Genomic DNA, 17596 nt, shown 5'->3' with positions numbered 1-17596 from the left:
CTCCTCTCAATAAATTTTAAACATCAGTAACACCGGTATTATCTACTAAAAACTGTCTTCATTACTACTATCCACTTAGATGAGAAGTTACAAGAAAAAGTTAGATGCAATCAAATGGTATCCACAAAACAGGCTAAAAATGACTCAAATACTATCAGTTAAGTTTCTAAGTTTCAGACTTTAAAAACTAACCTAAAGGGGCTTCCCTGGTGGTGCAGTGGTTAAGAATCCGCCTGCCAGTGCAGGGGACACAGGTTCGAGCCCTGGCCCGGGAAGATCCCACATGCCACGGAGCACCTAAGCCTGTGTGCCACAACTACTGAGCCTGTGTTCTAGTGCCTGTGAGCCACAGCTACTGAGCCCGCGCACCACAACTACTGAAGCCCCGCACCTAGAGCCCATGCTCCACAACCAGGAGAGCTGCCGCAATGAGAAGCCCATGCACCGCAACGAAAGAGTAGGCCCCGCTCGCCACAACTAGAGAAAGCCTGCATGCAGCAACGAAGACCCAATGCAGCCAAAAAATAAATAAATAAAATAAATAAATTTATTTAAAAAAATTAACCTAAAAGAACTGGAATAAAAAGAAAATATGGAAGGGAATAAAAAGTGCTGTATATGAATACACAACCAATTTACCTGAGGAAAATGTTGTTAATTTGTTTTCTGATGAATGCTCTTAATCCAAGAAATTTCCCATAAATTCGATGCAGAACGGTCTTCAGGAAGTCACGTTCTCTGGGATCTTCACTATCAAAAAGCTCCAGGAGCTTTAAAAAAAATCTGAGAAATTACTTTTTAAAAATAATCGAGCTAAAACTTCACTCTATTCTAATTTTGATTTTAAGATAATCCACAAAAGCTTTAAAAGTTTTAAAAAGATTCTGCCTCATCAGATTGACTTTATTCTTGCTAAATAATGAAACTAAAGAAAAGCTTATGGAGTATTTTTTTAATTTCATTTTGAAAAATGACACACAATAAATAATATAAACACTTCAAGAAGTGGAATATTGTTTTTTGGCCTTGCCACTCATTTTAAAATGCTGACCTACTCCTGACTACTAAACATGGCTCATAATTTTAAAGTGTTGAAATGTGAGAGATTTTTTAATGTTTTTTTATAGTATGTCAGAACTACATACAGAATCTTAAGCTTGTAGACCGCAACTTGTTAAATAAATGAAGTTTAAAAAATACACATGCACAAATGCGTATTTCTAGTTTACTAGGAAAATTTATACAAACTAAGGCTTCTTTTTTTTTGTGATCTTACACTAAAAACATTCAAGTCACCATGCCAACAGCTCAAAAATTAATATTTAGTTAATAGGTAAAATATTGGTAGATATATGCTAACAGAGAGAAAATCATTCATGAAATAACACTGAAATAAAAGATGAGACTACAGATTTTTATTTAAAGTCAGCTTAGCAAATGGCTGAAAAATTTTAAACCAGTTCAAATTGGCCAAATCAGCATTTTCCTACACCTCTACACAACTCTTCAGCAGAGGCAGGACAAAGAGATCTTTGAAAAATTTAAAGTCAAAAGCTCAAATTTCCATTTTAAAATGGTAAAGAAACTGAAATTCTTCAAAAAAAAGTATTGCTGTATTTTAAATGAAACACTGGATTTTCTTAGGAAAAAATATACAATAACCTCTCTTTATAGGATACAATTACCTATGAAGTTGTCAAGGAATTTTATGTTCTGTACTTTGGGATTGATAATTACAGTCATGATGGCATGCTCTGAAGCTTAAGTTCTTTTTCCATTCTGTCTTGAATTATATGTAATTGTTTACATGGGTATCTCTTCTACAAGAGTGGGTATTCTTTGAGAGTAGTGATGACTTTAGTCACATTTATATAACCCTAAAGTGTCTGGCTTATAGTTTGCATTTGTTGTTTGCTACATTATTAAGTACTGCATGTGGCTCCAGCAAAAAATATCCACAGAGTATAAGAATTTATGTTAATATACCTAATTAAGTCACTTTAAATTATTCTAATTAAAATAGCTAAACTATTCACTTAAGACACTCAAATCCAAGCTCTGATGTTGGGTTTACTTGGAAGATATGCTTTGAAATTAATAAAAGGAACCCTTAATTGTTAAGGTCGCTATGTCTAATTCAAGAACAAACATTATGTAATACAATTTGATCCTCAGGGTCAACGTAAAATAGTAGAGAACAGTTGATAGCTAAGTGTCAAATCTATTTAAATAAGTTATTTTGAAATATTACAATCTAAATAAAACAATCCATTTTATATAATCAAATTTACAATCTATTTATATATAATCAAATATAATCAAATCCTGATTGTGCCATTTTCTAGCTCTGTGAATTTGGATATAGTCTAGCTCTTTATATAAAAGCATATAAGGACAGTGCCTGGCACATAAAAAGCACTCAATAATTCTTAGCTTCCTCCTTCTGAAATCCTATGATTTGAACATAACCTGGAACTACACACTTGTTTTCTTCTCTTGAAATAATAAACGTCCAAATTTATACTTTAGATTTTTCTCCTGTACTTCTAAGTCTTAAACTTACCACGTAATCAAATAATTTCAAAATACAAAAGCTGAGAGTTCTCATAGTAATATTTATTGAATGAAGCAACACACTAAGAATACCTCAGAGCAGTGATCTGTGAAATCACAGTGATATAAACTGCTAGAAACAAATTATTGGGCCATGGCTTCTCAGATAATTCAGGCACTTAGAGTAGAACGTAGAAAATGGGTCCTACCCTACCAGTTTTCTTCTTGTTCCCCCTCAAATCCACTGAATAATATAGCAGCCAAAACACCTCAAGCTCCAGAGTGAGGAAGCCCTAAGGCAATTGTTCCACTCAACCTGCTATTATCTTAAATACAATTTAACGTGGCATTACTAAAGTGCCTTAATACACTGTATTCCTTCTGTAGCACACAAGAGCTACAGAAGGAAATAAATATGCATTCATTTGCAATGACCAAAATAACATAGATCCATTTAATCTGACTGCTTTTAACTTGTTATTGAAATGAAATTAACATTTTACTGTTAACACACACCTAATATTTCTTCATAGTTTATGAAGAACTACTTGAATGGCTGAAGGACATATTCTTGACAATGTTCTTCACTTATCAATACTTCACAGCTACTAGTCAAAATACTTTATATGGTAGTTACAGGAAATGACCAAAAATGAACTCCAAATATGTGGAACTCATGCTTGTATAATCTTTATCCTAGGGGACACACAATGGTGGGAAGAGGGTAGCAAACGTCCTTGTAATGATCTTTAATCCTGGCCTCAGCACTTCATTACAACCCTTCCACCCATCTCCTACCTTTATTTAAAATGCTAATTAGTTTAGAAGAGGAGAATTCCTAATGAGACCCAACTTACAGATAAGTATTCCAAAAGAGAAAATGTACCCAGAGAGGTTTGGTCTACTTCACAATTTTGTCTAGGGCCAGCAAAGACCACATAGTTAAAAAGAGACCTTTAAATTGTTGAAAAGATTTTGAAAATAAAAATAAACACATTCTGAGAAACTAATTTTGAGTATTTAGGATCCCCCCAAACCAACTAATAATCAACTTATAAAAAGAAAGAAGGTATCACATATGTTTAACTCTATCTCCTTTTCTTCTTAAAGATCCCATTTTATCTGTGGTTTAGGAAGTGGGTGGCTAGAATGCCTAAGATGGGAAGGGGGAAAAAAAAAAGGAAAGGTAAGTGACACTTGATGATAAGAAAGGAGCATAAAGCCCAAACTTCTAACAATAATTCCATTTCTATTTTTTCCACCTTCTGTTTGTTCAAAGTCATAGTGCTTAGAACCATATGTCAAGTTCAAGCTCAAAAACTTAAAGATTTTAAAAAAGGTTTCCTCCCTAGTTATACCAAATTTTCTAAGTTAGATATTCCAGAAAGGCTTCCTTTTCTGGTCTTTATAAAACAACTATGAGGATTTAGGATTGGATAGGATAATTTGATTCACTTCATTAGAAGGCCACCCTTGATTAAAAAATACTCTTGTATTCTCAAAGCTACTTACTTTTATTCTCATTGCCTGGCAAGAATATTAAGTGCTGTTAAACAGAAATCCTTAAAGTTCTGAAAGACTATTTTAATCACAAGTTAATAAATCATTGCTAAGATGAATATAAAAATTTAAGACATCAGAATTCCTTACCTGTTGTACAAACTTCTGATCAATGTATCGCTTTGCAATGCTAGGCTGGAAATCAGGGCTCTCCAAAAACCTTAAGAAGAATTCATACACCAACTACAAGACAAAGTGAAATAAAAGCTAAGATGGTGCCTATAAAATTTTACCTTAAGTCATTACTTCATACCAAAAACATACCTCCCTTACCAACTTAGTAAGGATATTTCAGATCTCATTAAAAAATGTCATGAGTTGGTAACAGTTTTTAAAAAACTAAATATATATGCACAGTTTGGTCTCCTAAGCTAGTAGATTTTGGAATTTATTTATTGTGTTGCATCATTCATTGAAAATATTAACTTACAGGAGCCAGATGCCTATAAAATATTTAATTTAGAAGACTATTTTGCGCTCCATACTCACCGGGAACCCTTCTCCAGGGGACCACTAACCTACCTCAGCTTAATCTCCAGAGTTCCTTAAATGCAGGATCAGAAACCTCCAGGTAAGAGTAAACTGAATTATAAGGGGCAGTGTATCAATATCAATTTAAAAAAAGAGAAAAACTTCAAGTCTTTCTATAAAACTACAGTGGGAAAAAATTAAATCAAAACCAGGATATCTTATCCACACTTGGGAAGTAATGAACCAAATCATGTAAGTACAGGGCTCAGCAAGAAATGTCTGTGCACCACAGTGAATAAACTAGAAGTCCTAACAAGCCTTCTACTAAAAAGTGCCAAACATCTTAAAAATACAGTATTCCCTGCTTAACCATGGGAGCTAAGTTCCAAGACCCCCCACTGGATGACTGAACCCTCAAATGGCACCAAACCCTATTTTCTGTTCATATCTTCTAACCACAAATTTAATGACTTTTCCATCTTAACTAAGCACTGTGGCCATAACTTTTGCACTCTGAGGTGTGACAGCAAAACTAGCACGATTTTTTTTCCTTCCTCAGAATTTCATAGATCTTAGCAACCTCAGCATATGCTTTTTTTCTTTCCTTATTAAGTTGAGAACTTCCACCTTTTGCTTAAAGGAAGCACTTTACAGCTTCTCTTTGGCATGTCTAAACTGCCAGCATCACTATTCTTGCACTTTGGGGCTGTTACTCGGTAAAACATAAGGGTTACTTGAACGCAAGAACTGCAATACCATAACAGTCGATTTGATAACAGAGGTAGCTCCTAAGTGACTAATGGGCTGGATATGCTGGACAAAGATATGATTCACATCTTGATGGGAGATTTCAACATGCTACTCAGAATGGCGCACAATTTAAAGCTTATGAATTGTCTATTTCTGTAATTTTCCACTTAATATTTTTGAACTGTGTTTGATCCCAGGTAACAAACTGCAGAAAGCAAAACCGTGGATAAAGGGGGACTATTGTAATAGCAAAATATTCACTTGCTACCACAAATCAGAATTAAAAGTAATGTTTAGTTCAACTTACCTACATCACACCTACATCTACCTTTCAAGGAGAAAGGCAAAAACACTGAAGTTTTTTTCTATGGTAACCTAATAGTTATAAAAGGCAGGAGTCTAGCCCAAAATGTGCCTTAATTTACTAGCTATTAAACAACATATCAAGCTGGCACCCTAAAAACAAAAAAGGAGGATTAGATCCCAAAGTAAAAATAGTCATTCAATAAACATTTAGGTAGCCAGTTAGGCCACAATATACACAGGAGGTGGGGAAAATTGCTACACTAAATTTACAGACCTCACAACATACAAAAAGCATTACCAGATCTGAGCTCCATCATTCACCACAGAATAGCAAATTTTTACTGCAGTGAGTTCAATAATATGCTAAGGCTAACAACAGTTTTGAGATCTGAGTAAATATTGTTTGGTTTGATTCATCTTTGCCCAACTATGCAAAAAGAGTGATGCTTATCTGGTCTAATTATTATCTAACTTAATATTTAATGTTAAGTATGAATTAAGAATATAATGAGGGCTTCCCTGGTGGCACAGTGGTTAAGAATCCGCCTGCCAATACAGGGGACACGGGTTCGAGCCCTAGTCCAGGAAGGTCCCACATGCCACGGAGCAACTAAGCCCGTGTGCCAAAACTACCGAGTCTCTCTCTGCTTTAGAGCCTGCGAGCCACAACTACTGAGCTGGAGCACCACAAATACTGAAGCCCATGTACCTAGAGCCCATGCTCCGCAGCAAGAAGAGACACCTCAATGAGAAATGTGCACACTGCAATGAAGAGTAGTCCTGCTCACTGCAACAAGAGAAAGCCCAAGCGCAGCAACGAAGACCCAACACAGCCAAAAATAAATGGACAAAATAAATAAAATTAAAAAAATTTACCATTCTACCCACCACCAGTACCTCCCATCAGGGGACTTGCACAAGCCTCTTAGATAGCCTCCTCCACCAGAGGGAAGAGAGCAGAAGCAAGAAGAACTACAATCCTGCAGTCTGTGGAACAAAAACCACGTTCACAGAAACATAGGTAAGATGAAAAGGCAGAGGGCTATGTACCAGATGAAGGAACAAGATAAAACCCCAGAAAAACAACTAAATGAAGTGGAGATAGGCAACCTTCCAGAAAAAGAATTCAGAATAATGATAGTGAAGATGATCCAGGACCTCGGAAAAAGAATGGCGGCAAAGATTGAGAAGATGCAAGAAATGTTTAAAAAAGACCTAGAAGTGGGCTTCCCTGGTGGCGCAGTGGTTGAGAGTCCGCCTGCCAATGCAGGGGACAGGGGTTCGCGCCCCGATCCTGGAAGATCCCACATGCCGCGGAGTGGGTAGGCCCGTGAGCCATGGCCGCTGAGCCTGGGCGTCCAGAGCCTGTGCTCCGCAACAGGAGAGGCCACAACAGTGAGAGGCCCGCGTACCGCAAAAAAAAATAAAAAATAAAAAATAATTAAAAAATTAAAAAGACCTAGAAGAATTAAAGAACAAACAAACAGAGATGAACAATACAATAACTGAAATGAAAACTACACTAGAAGGAATCAATAGCAGAATAACTGAGGCAGAAGAACGGATACGTGACCTAGAAGACAGAATGGTGGAATTCACTGCTGCAGAACAGAATAAAGAAAAAAGAATGAGAAGAAATGAAGACAGCCTAAGAGACCTCTGGGACAACATTAAATGCAACAACATTTGCATTATAGGGGTCCCAGAAGGAGAAGAGAGAGAGAAAGGACCCGAGAAAATATTTGAAGAGATTATAGTTGAAAACTTCCCTAACATGGGAAAGGAAATAGCCACCCAAGTCCAGGAAGGGCAGAGAGTCCCATACAGGATAATCCCAAGGAGAAACATGCTGAGACACATAGTAATCAAACTGGCAAAAATTAAAGACAAAGAAAAATTACTGAAAGCAGCAAGGGAAAAATGACAACATACAATGGAACTCCCATAAGGTTAACAGTTGATTTCTCAGCAGAACCTCTACAAGCCAGAAGGGAGTGGCATGATATATTTAAAGTGATGAAAGGGAAGACCTACAACCAAGATTACTCTACCCGGCAAGGATCTCATTCAGATTCTATGGAGAAATCAAAAGCTTCACAGACAAACAAAAGCTAAGAGAATTCAGCACCACCAAACCAGCTCTACAACAAATGCTAAAGGAACTTCTGTAAGTGAGAAACACAAGAGAAGAAAAGGACCTACAAAAACAAACGCAAAACAATTAAGAAAATGGTCATAGGAACATACATATCGATAATTACCTTAAACATGAATGGATTAAATGCTCCAACCAAAAGACACAGGCTTGCTGAATGGATACAAAAACAAGACTCATATATATGGTGTCTACAAGAGACCCACTTCAGACCTAGGGACACATGCAGACTGAAAGTGAGGGGATGGAAAATGATATTCCTTGCAAATGGAAATCAAAAGAAAGCTGGAGTAGCAATACTCATATCAGATAAAATAGACTTTAAAATAAAGAAGAGACAGGAAGGACACTACATAATGATCAAGGGATCAATCCAAGAAGAAGATATAACAATCATAAATATATATGCACCCAACATAGGAGCACCTCAATACATAAGGCAACTGCTAACAGCTCTAAAAGAGAAAATCGACAGTAACACAAAAATAGTGGGGGACTTTAACACCTCACTTACACCAATGGACAGATCATCCAAAATGAAAATTAACAAGGAAACACAAGCTTTAAATGACACAATAGACCAGATAGATTTAACTCATATTTATAGGACATTCCATTCACAAGCAGCAGATTACATTTTCTTCTCAAGTGCTCACGGAACATTCTCCAGGAGAGATCACATCTTGGGTCACAAAACAAGCCTCAGTAAATTTAAGAAAACTGAAATCATAACAAGCATCTTTTCTGACTACAACACTATGAGATTAGAAATCAATTACAGAGAAAAAAACACAAACACATGAAGGCTAAACAATACGTTACTAAATAACCAAGAGATCACTGAAGAAATCAAAGAGGAAATCAAAAAATACCTAGAGACAAATGACAATGAAAACACGACGAAAACCTATGGGATGCAACAAAAGCAGTTCTAAGAGGGAAGTTTATAGCTATACAAGCATACCTCAAGAAATAAGAAAAATCTCAAATAAACAATCTAACCTTACACCTAAAGGAACTAGAGAAAGAAGAACAAACAAAACCCAAAGTTAGTAGAAGGAAAGAAATCATAAAGATCAGAGCAGAAATAAATGAAACAGAAACAAAGAAAAAAATAGCAAGGATCAATAAAACTAAAAGCTGATTCTTTGAGAAGATAAACAAAGTTGACAAACCATTAGCCAGACTCATCAAGAAAAAGAGGGAGAGGACTCAAATCAATAAAATTAGAAATGAAAAAGGAGAAGTTACAACAGACACTGCAGAAATACAAAGCATCCTGAGACTACTACAAGCAACTCTATGCCAATAAAATGGACAACCTGGAAGAAATGGACATATTCTTAGAAAGGTATAACCTTCTAAGACTGAACCAGGAAGAAACAGAAAATATGAACAGACCAGTCACAAGTAATGAAATTGAAACTGTGATTAGAAATCTTCCAACAAACAAAAGTCCAGGACCAGATGGCTTCACAGGTGAATTCTATCAAACATTTAGAGAAGAGATAACACCCATCATTCTCAACCTCTTCCAAAAAATTGCAGAGGAAGGAATACTCCCAAACTCATTCTATGAGGCCACCATCACCCTGATACCAAAACCAGACAAAGATACTACAAAAAAAGAAAATTACAGACCAATATTACTGATGAATATAGATGCAAAAATTCTCAACAAAATACTAGCAAACAGAATCCAACAACACGTTAAAACGATCATACACCATGATCAAGTGGAATTTATCCCAGGGATGCAAGGATTCTTAAATATACATAAATCAATCAATGTGATACACCACATTAACAAATTGAAGAATAAAAGCCATATGATCATCTCAATAAATGCAGAAAAAGCTTTTGACAAAATTCAACATCCATTTATGATAAAAACTCTCCAGAAAGTGGGCACAGAGGGAACCTACCTCAACATAATACAGGCCATATACGACAAACCCACAGCAAACATCATTCTTAATGGTGAAAAACGTAAAGCATTTCCTCTAAGATCAGGAACAAGACAAGGATGTCCACCCTCACCACTATTATTCAACAGAGTTTTGGAAGTCCTAGACATGGCAATCAGAGAAGAGAAAGAAATAAAAGGAATACAAATTGGAAAAGAAGAAGTAAAACTGTCACTGTTTGCAGATGACATGATAATATACATAGAGAATCCTAAAGATGCCACCAGAAAACTACTAGAGCTAATCAATGAATTTGGTAAAGTTGCAGGATACAAAATTAATGCACAGAAATCTCTTGCAGTCCTATACAATAATGATGGAAAATCTGAAAGAGAAATTAAGGAAACACTCCCATTTACCACTGCAACAAAAAGAATAAAATACCTACGGAGACAAAAGACCTGTATGCAGAAAACTATAAGACACTGATGAAAGAAATTAAAGATGATACAAACAGATGGAGAGATATACCATGTTCTTGGATTGGAAGAATCAATATTGTGAAAATGACTATACTACCCAAAGCAATCTACAGATTCAGTGTGATCTTTATCAAATTACCAATGGCATTTTTTACAGAACTAGAACAAATCATCTTAAAATTTGTATGGAGACACAAAAGGCCCTGAATAGCCAAAGCAGTCTTGAGGGAACAAAACAGAGCTGGAGGAATCAGACTCCCTGACTTCAGACTATACTACAAAGCTTCAGTAATCAAGACAATATGGTACTGGTACAAAAACAGAAACATAGATCAATGGAACAAGATAGAAAGCCCAGAGATAAACCCACGCACCTATGGTTCAACTAATCTGTGACAAAGGAGGCAAGGATATACAGGGGAGAAAAGACAGTCTCTTCATTAAGTGGTGCTGGGAAAACTGGACAGCTACATGTAAAAGAATGAAATTAGAACACTCCCTAACACCATACACAAAAATAAACTCAAAATGGATTAGAGACCTAAATGTAAGACCGCACACTATAAAACTCTTAGAGGAAAACATAGGAAGAACACTCTCTGACATAAATCACAGCAAGATCTTTTTTGATCCACCTCTTAGAGTAATGGAAATAAAAACCAAAATAAACAAATGGGACCTAATGAAACTTCAAAGCTTTTGCACAGCAAAGGAAACCATAAATAAGACCAAAAGACAACCCTCAGAATGGGAGAAAATATTTGCAAACGAATCGACAAAGGATTAATCTCCAACATATATAAACAGCTCATGCAGCTCAATATTAAAAAAACTAACAACCCAATCCAAAAATGGGCAGAAGACCTAAACAGACATTTCTCCAAAGAAGACATACAGATGGGCAAGAAGCACATGAAAACCTGCTCAACATCACTAATTATTAGAGAAATGCAAATCAAAACTACAATGAGGTGTCACCTCACACCAATTACAATGGGTGTCATCAGAAAATTTACAAACAACAAATGCTGGAGAGGGTGTGGTGAAAAGGGAACCCTCTTGCACTGTTGGTGGGAATGTAAATTGATACAGCCACTATGGAGAACAGTATGGAGGTTCCTTAAAAAACTAAAAATAGAATTACCATATGATCCAGCAATCCCACTACTGGGCATACACCCAGAGGAAACCATCATTCAAAGAGACACACGCACCCCAATGTTCATTGCAGCACGATTTACAACAACCAGGTCATGGAAGCAACCTAAATGCCCATCGACAGATGAATGGATAAAGAAGATGTGGTACACATATACAATGGAATATTACTCAGCCATAAAAAGGAACGAAACTGGGTCATTTGTAAAGACGTGGATGGATCTAGAGACTGTCACACAGAGTGAAGTAAGTGAAAATGAGAAAAACAAATATCATATATTAACGCATATATGTGGAACCTAGAAAAATGGTACAGATGAACTGGTTTGCAGGGCAGAAATTGAGACACAGATGTAGAGAACAAATGTATGGACACCAAGGGGGGAAAGTGGTGGTAACAGTAAGTAAAGTGTTTCCCTGAGTTCTGTGAGCTGTTATAACAAATTATTGAACCAGAAGAGTGGGTCATGGTAACCCCAGATTTATAGCCAGTTAGTCAGAAGTATGGGAGGCCCAGACTCTCGAATGCCAACTGCAGTGATGGCAAGACCCCAGTCTTGATGGACTTAGCCCTTAACCCCTGGGGTCCTTGCTAACTCTGGGTAGTTAGTGTCAGAATGAATAAATTGTAGGACACCCAGTTGATGTTCACAGAGAACTGAAGAATTTCTTGGTGCGGAAAATCTATATATTTGGTGTCAGAAATGTTGAGGGTAGAAGAAACAAGTTTTCCTTTAACTGTGTTTAGTGTGAATAGATAGCAGGTAAGCTCCAAAAAGCTTATTCACGTACTGGGGAAGTAACAAAAATAAAAACATATAAAATGGTATATACACAAAAACTATATGGCACAAACTATGAGTTCAGGAGACATTTAGAAAAGGGCTATATCACTGTGGAATAAGGTCAACAGTAAAGTTTTAAGGAGGACATAAAACTTGAGCCCTGCATTAGGTGTGATTTTGGACAAATCGAGAAGAAAGGTAGATGTCTCAAGAAGAAGATGGTGTAGCGTAGGGGCTGGTGGATATGAAATCAGAAGACTCTTTATGCAGATTCCAAGTTAAAAGCTGTGGTAAGGAGGGGCCAAGTTAGCCCTGAGTCAAGCATGGCATGCATTCGCCTGTATATTCTACCTCTTAAGATGTACACCAGAAATTCAGGGCTTAAGGCTTATTAGTTTTAACAGTAATAGCATGTCTTTTGGGAGACTTACATGACATCAAGCTCCAGATCAAAATGAATCCTCTAAATCACATATACAGTTGAAACCTGCACCTATCACAGATATGACATATCATTTCCTACACAGGTTTCATCTGCATCACTTACCTGACACAGTGAACATTAATTAAGTGACCAGTCAAGATGAGTAGCAAAAAGCTTTTATGCAATCAACTTAGCACCACTGAAGGGATGATGACAAAAGGTTAAATACATGTTGAGTAATCCCAAACAGAGGTCGAAAAACACGAGTGACCTACAGAGCTAAAATTCTTCAATATGGCACAACTAAGACCATGCTTCTATAAAACTGTACCCCGCCCCCACTGTCACTCTCTCTATACCCTTTATCCTGCATTACTTTTTTTCTTGTATTTATCACACCCTGACATAGTATTATTTATTCTTTTCCCCTAGAGTGTAAGACAGTTTGCTTATTACTTCAATGCTTTACCCCCAATATTTAGAATAATGCCTGAAACACAACAGATGCCCAATAAATATTTGCCAAATGAATGAAAATCATAGTTGAGAAACTGTATTTGTATTTCTATATTAAAGTTTCTCTGTGTTCTTCCACATGAAAAAATAATTTGCTCCAAGAACCTAACAAACAGTGCTGCAAAGGGACAATAGATACTTTCAGCAATGGGCTTATTTCTCTAATAAAATGGCAATCTTCACATATGTTCAAGGTCCTCCTATTCCTTTAATCCAAAAAATACCCTAAAAGATGAAAGATAACTAAAAAGTGTAAGGAAAGAAGGATAATCTTAGCATTCTATTCAGTACTGTGTCCTTTCTAAGGCAGTTAAAATAAAATACATAAAATTCTGGTCTTTACCAATAAAAGATTTTAGAAGGTACACCACAAAACAGCATAGATCATTAATGTATTTGAAAATAAGACCTGTAGAAAAAGCTAAAGGACCTAGAAATGTTTGGCTTAGAAAGGCAGACTTAAAAGCAACTTTAATGATTTACAAATACACAAAGGCTCTTTTTTAAGGAGTATGCTGACTGAATGTTTTCCCACCTCCATTGAGAGGAAGATAATTTAAACGGGGCTTTAAAAACTGATTTAATATTTGAAAGAATTTATATAAGAATTAACGTATACTAAATTCAATGACGGATATTAAGTGCCTAGAACACTGCCTGGGACATAGCAAACACTAACAAAATCTTAGTTCTATAAGAATCTGGGTTGTTTTTTTTTTCTCCTTTTAAAAATTAGGATATATTCTGCACAAACCTTGAATAGCTTAAATATGATCAGCCTATTTTTCCGCTGCTCTTTTAACCATAATAATTAAAAAGATAATTAATAACAAATCACTATTTACAATTAAAAAGGTCAAAGTAATGAAAATGTTTCTCAACCTTAAAATAAGGATAAAAGATGTTCCTTTTCTATTTCTGTGTATAAGCGTTGGTGCATTAAGTCATAATCCTTATAATTTTTGATTCTTAGAACATGCAAATATTTAAAATATAGCATCTGGTCAAGAGCTATTTGGATGTGAAGGTGTACATTATAAAATATGTATGTCCCCACTTTAAATTTCTACTTATACAGATCATAAAGAAGAGCCTCTAGTTCCTCAAATCAAGTTATCCTAAAAAGGTCTGTGTTCTATTCACTATCCTACATAATTACATCTTAATTATCTGTGCCAAAAAAAGAAGATAGTTGATAAAAGAAAATAAAAATACTACATAACCTGTCTGTATTCCAGGTTAGTATAGCAGTCATGCCTCTCTAATTATCTAGAAGTAGGTATATAGAAAATTACTATCTTGTTGGTCTTCAATAAATACAAAGCAATAATACTTAGGAAAGAAAATTTAAAAATAACTTATAGCTGTTTTACATCAATAATTATCATATAATACTCAGTAAATTAAAAGATATGGCCAATTCACTATCCCCAGTGCTAAAATGGCCTTTCTTTTGTTCTTTCTTCCATTTATTCCATTGTTCATTAGTATTTCCATTACAGTGTGGAAAAAAAAAGTAAAAAGAAATTGTAAATTAGCACCTTTTTAGAAAATTCACAAAAAGTTTGAAGAAACAAAAATTTGAAAGGTCTGAAATTACTTGAGATTATTCCCCTCATTAACTAAATTTAATGTTTATTTTTCATCCTGGCAAATTAATTTCTAGCATCAAAGACCTGATATGCTATATGTAAAATGTAAACTTTTAGTACAAAAAAAAAATTCCGGGTGACATGATTCAAGGTATATTAACAACAAGGAAAGAAATTTTCATTGAGCAAACTTCCTCAGTGCTACACTCTCTAAAATTTCATTCATCAGAACAGCTTTAACATTCCACTCTAAAAAAAGTATGACTAAATAATGATGTAGCTACTGACAAATCCTATCAATCAGTTCACTTCTCATTTAACAGACCATCTGACTGCCAAATTTAAAAACTGTATACCAAATTTTAGTTACTAGAAAGATTTTTAACTATAAACATATATATCCAGAGCAGAGCCTTTTAATCAGAAGACCATGGCTATGTAATATTTCTTGGGTATCTATGAATTTGTCTTGAGAGAAAACTCATTTTTAAAAAATCATATTTTGAAAGTAACTCACCATCTCCTAAAATGTTAAGAACCACTAGTTCCAGTGAATTTAAGTGAAACTTCAAATCATACCAGTGAAAAACAGAAAGCACACTGTATATACGGCTGCATATTTACTGTTAATTCCCAAGGGCATATAAAAATATCTTAATGGAAAAATTGTTTTTAAAAATTCAAAGACTGAGTTTTTTTTTCAGGTTATCCAACTACATGTGATTAAAAATATATATAACTTACTGGCTAATGAGAATTTCATGCTTTTAAAACCTTTGCATCATTAAACCTAGTATCACTAATTTTATACCAACTATGACATGAAATTTCAGATGAACCCTGTGCAGTGCTATTAAAACATAGTTTACCACTTCAGATTTTCTATTCTATAAGCTCTAATGTGCTGATAAATCTCAAAAATTTTTATCAGTTTACATTAATCCTAGGATTCCTCTTTCAGTTTATTTGGATGTATAGGTGCTAGACAGAGTGAATAAATAATGAGGCAGACTATTGCTTTAAAGTGTCCCAAATAGTTTAGAATGTAAATTTCTTTCTCATCTTTTATAATAAAAATAGAATGAAATGGCACTAATAAATATAAGTCCTTGTAAAATAAAAACTAAACAATACAATCTGGAGGAATTCCCTGGTGGTCCAGTGGTTAGGTCTCCACACTTTCACTGCTGAGGACCTGGGTTCAATCCCTGGTTGGGGAACTAAGATCCCGTGAGCCATGTAGTGCGGCCAAAAACAAACAAACAATATAATCTGAAGCAACACCGAACACCCATATATAAAAGCAAGGTTCCTCTCTATCTCCCAGGAACTATGTAGAAAATAGCTGATGTTATCCATCCTACTGTCATTAACAAATCTATCACTTTTCATTTTATTCAGGATAGACTCTTGCCTCCAATGGTTCAAGCCTGTGGCAGGCATTGTTGCTTAGCTAATCTAACACCCATTCCCTTTCCCCTGCATGTCCCTACTACTGAAGCTGGAAAAACTAAATACTGATTCTTTCAGTCTGCCTTTCAACCAGAGTAATGGAAAAATGAAAATGAGTATGGAAAAAAGAAAAATTAAAGACAATCCAACAAAATGAAGAAAGAGATAAGAAAAACAAAAAGATTTCAAGAGAAAGTGATATATATAGACAGAAGCAAAGAGCCAACATATGAATAGCAGGTATTCCCAAAGAAGAAAACAATGTGGTGGAACAAAAGAAATACTAAAAAGTATTATTGAAGAAAACTTTTCAGAAATAAAAGTGGGTTTTTTTTTTTACAGCAAAAGAACACTATTCAACTGGGAAAACTGATGTAGAAAAATCAATACTTATGTATAGACCAAGAAAAGCAATTGGCGGGACTTCCCTGGTAGCACAGTGGTTAAGAATCCACTGCCAATGCAGGGGACACGGGTTCGAGCCCTGGTCCAGGAAGATCCCATATGCCGAGGAGCAACTAAGTCCGTGCGCCACGACTACTGAGCCTACGCTCTAGAGCCCCTGAGTCACAACTACTGAAGCTGGCACGCCTAGAGCCCGTGCTCTGCAACAAGAGAAGCCACTGCAATGAGAAGCCCATGCACCGCAGTGAAGAGTAGCCCCTGCTCGACGCAACTAGAGAAGGCCTGTGCGCAGCAACAAAGACCCAATGCAACCAAAAAACAACAACAAAAACAAAAACCAATTGGCCATTAAAGGAAAAATATCCTTTGGGCATCCAGGCAGAAAGAGCAAGAATATAAGAGGAAAAAAATCAGACTGAAATAAGAAGACAATGGAATAACATATTTAAGGTACTTAAGGAAATTAAGGAAAGACGCTGAACCAAGGACTTTATATCAATTCAAATTGACCTTTAAACATAAAAAAAATAAATAAATGCTAGAGGCAAACTGAGATGAAACATGCAACAACTCAGGAAGTAGTGTTCCCATGAGCCCTTCTACTAAAGAATGAGCTTCAAATTACCAAGAAATGGTCAGAGAAACTTTTCATAAGGATTGATAGTAAATATTAAATATATTACCTGTAGAACTAATGACAAGTGTTGGGCATAAAGGTGACAGAATAGTATACAATCAGTTATATATTCTAACTATGTACAACTATCAGAAATAGGGAGCTGGAGGAGGGGAAGGAGAAGAGTATGGGAAGTAGAAGAAGCTCTGAATTGACATGTAAGTATTTACTGTGAAAGTAAAAGGCTATTATTACTTTACATGAGATGCTAGAGAGGAAGGAAGTGGGGGAAGAAAAGACTACTTACTACCTTCAATATTGTTCATTCTGAGAATCAATAAACTAACTACAAAAGAGGGAACCAAGGGTATCATTTAAAGGTATCAGCATAAAGGTAACCATAACAAAAAATATATACCTCTTCCTAAATATCAAAAGTATATATTTAAAAAAATGGGAAGGCA

General features: G+C 35.5%; 1 protein-coding gene across 1 annotated transcript in view; it reads right to left on the bottom strand.

Annotated features, from left to right (window-relative positions):
* Positions 1-17596, bottom strand: part of PPP2R5A (protein phosphatase 2 regulatory subunit B'alpha) — a 95735-nt gene that overhangs the window by 12892 nt on the left and 65247 nt on the right. The window contains exons 4-5 of the mRNA XM_060090937.1: positions 4204-4296; positions 640-770 (exon numbers count right to left, since the gene is read on the bottom strand). Of these exons, the coding sequence (XP_059946920.1) occupies positions 640-770; positions 4204-4296 (224 nt within the window). The remainder of the gene's footprint in view (positions 1-639; positions 771-4203; positions 4297-17596) is intronic.

Source organism: Mesoplodon densirostris, chromosome 2 (assembly GCF_025265405.1).
Source record: "Mesoplodon densirostris isolate mMesDen1 chromosome 2, mMesDen1 primary haplotype, whole genome shotgun sequence".
Taxonomy (NCBI): Eukaryota; Metazoa; Chordata; class Mammalia; order Artiodactyla; family Ziphiidae; genus Mesoplodon; species Mesoplodon densirostris.
The sequence above is the reverse complement of the archived record's forward strand: the minus strand, read 5'-3'. Positions and strand labels throughout refer to the sequence as shown.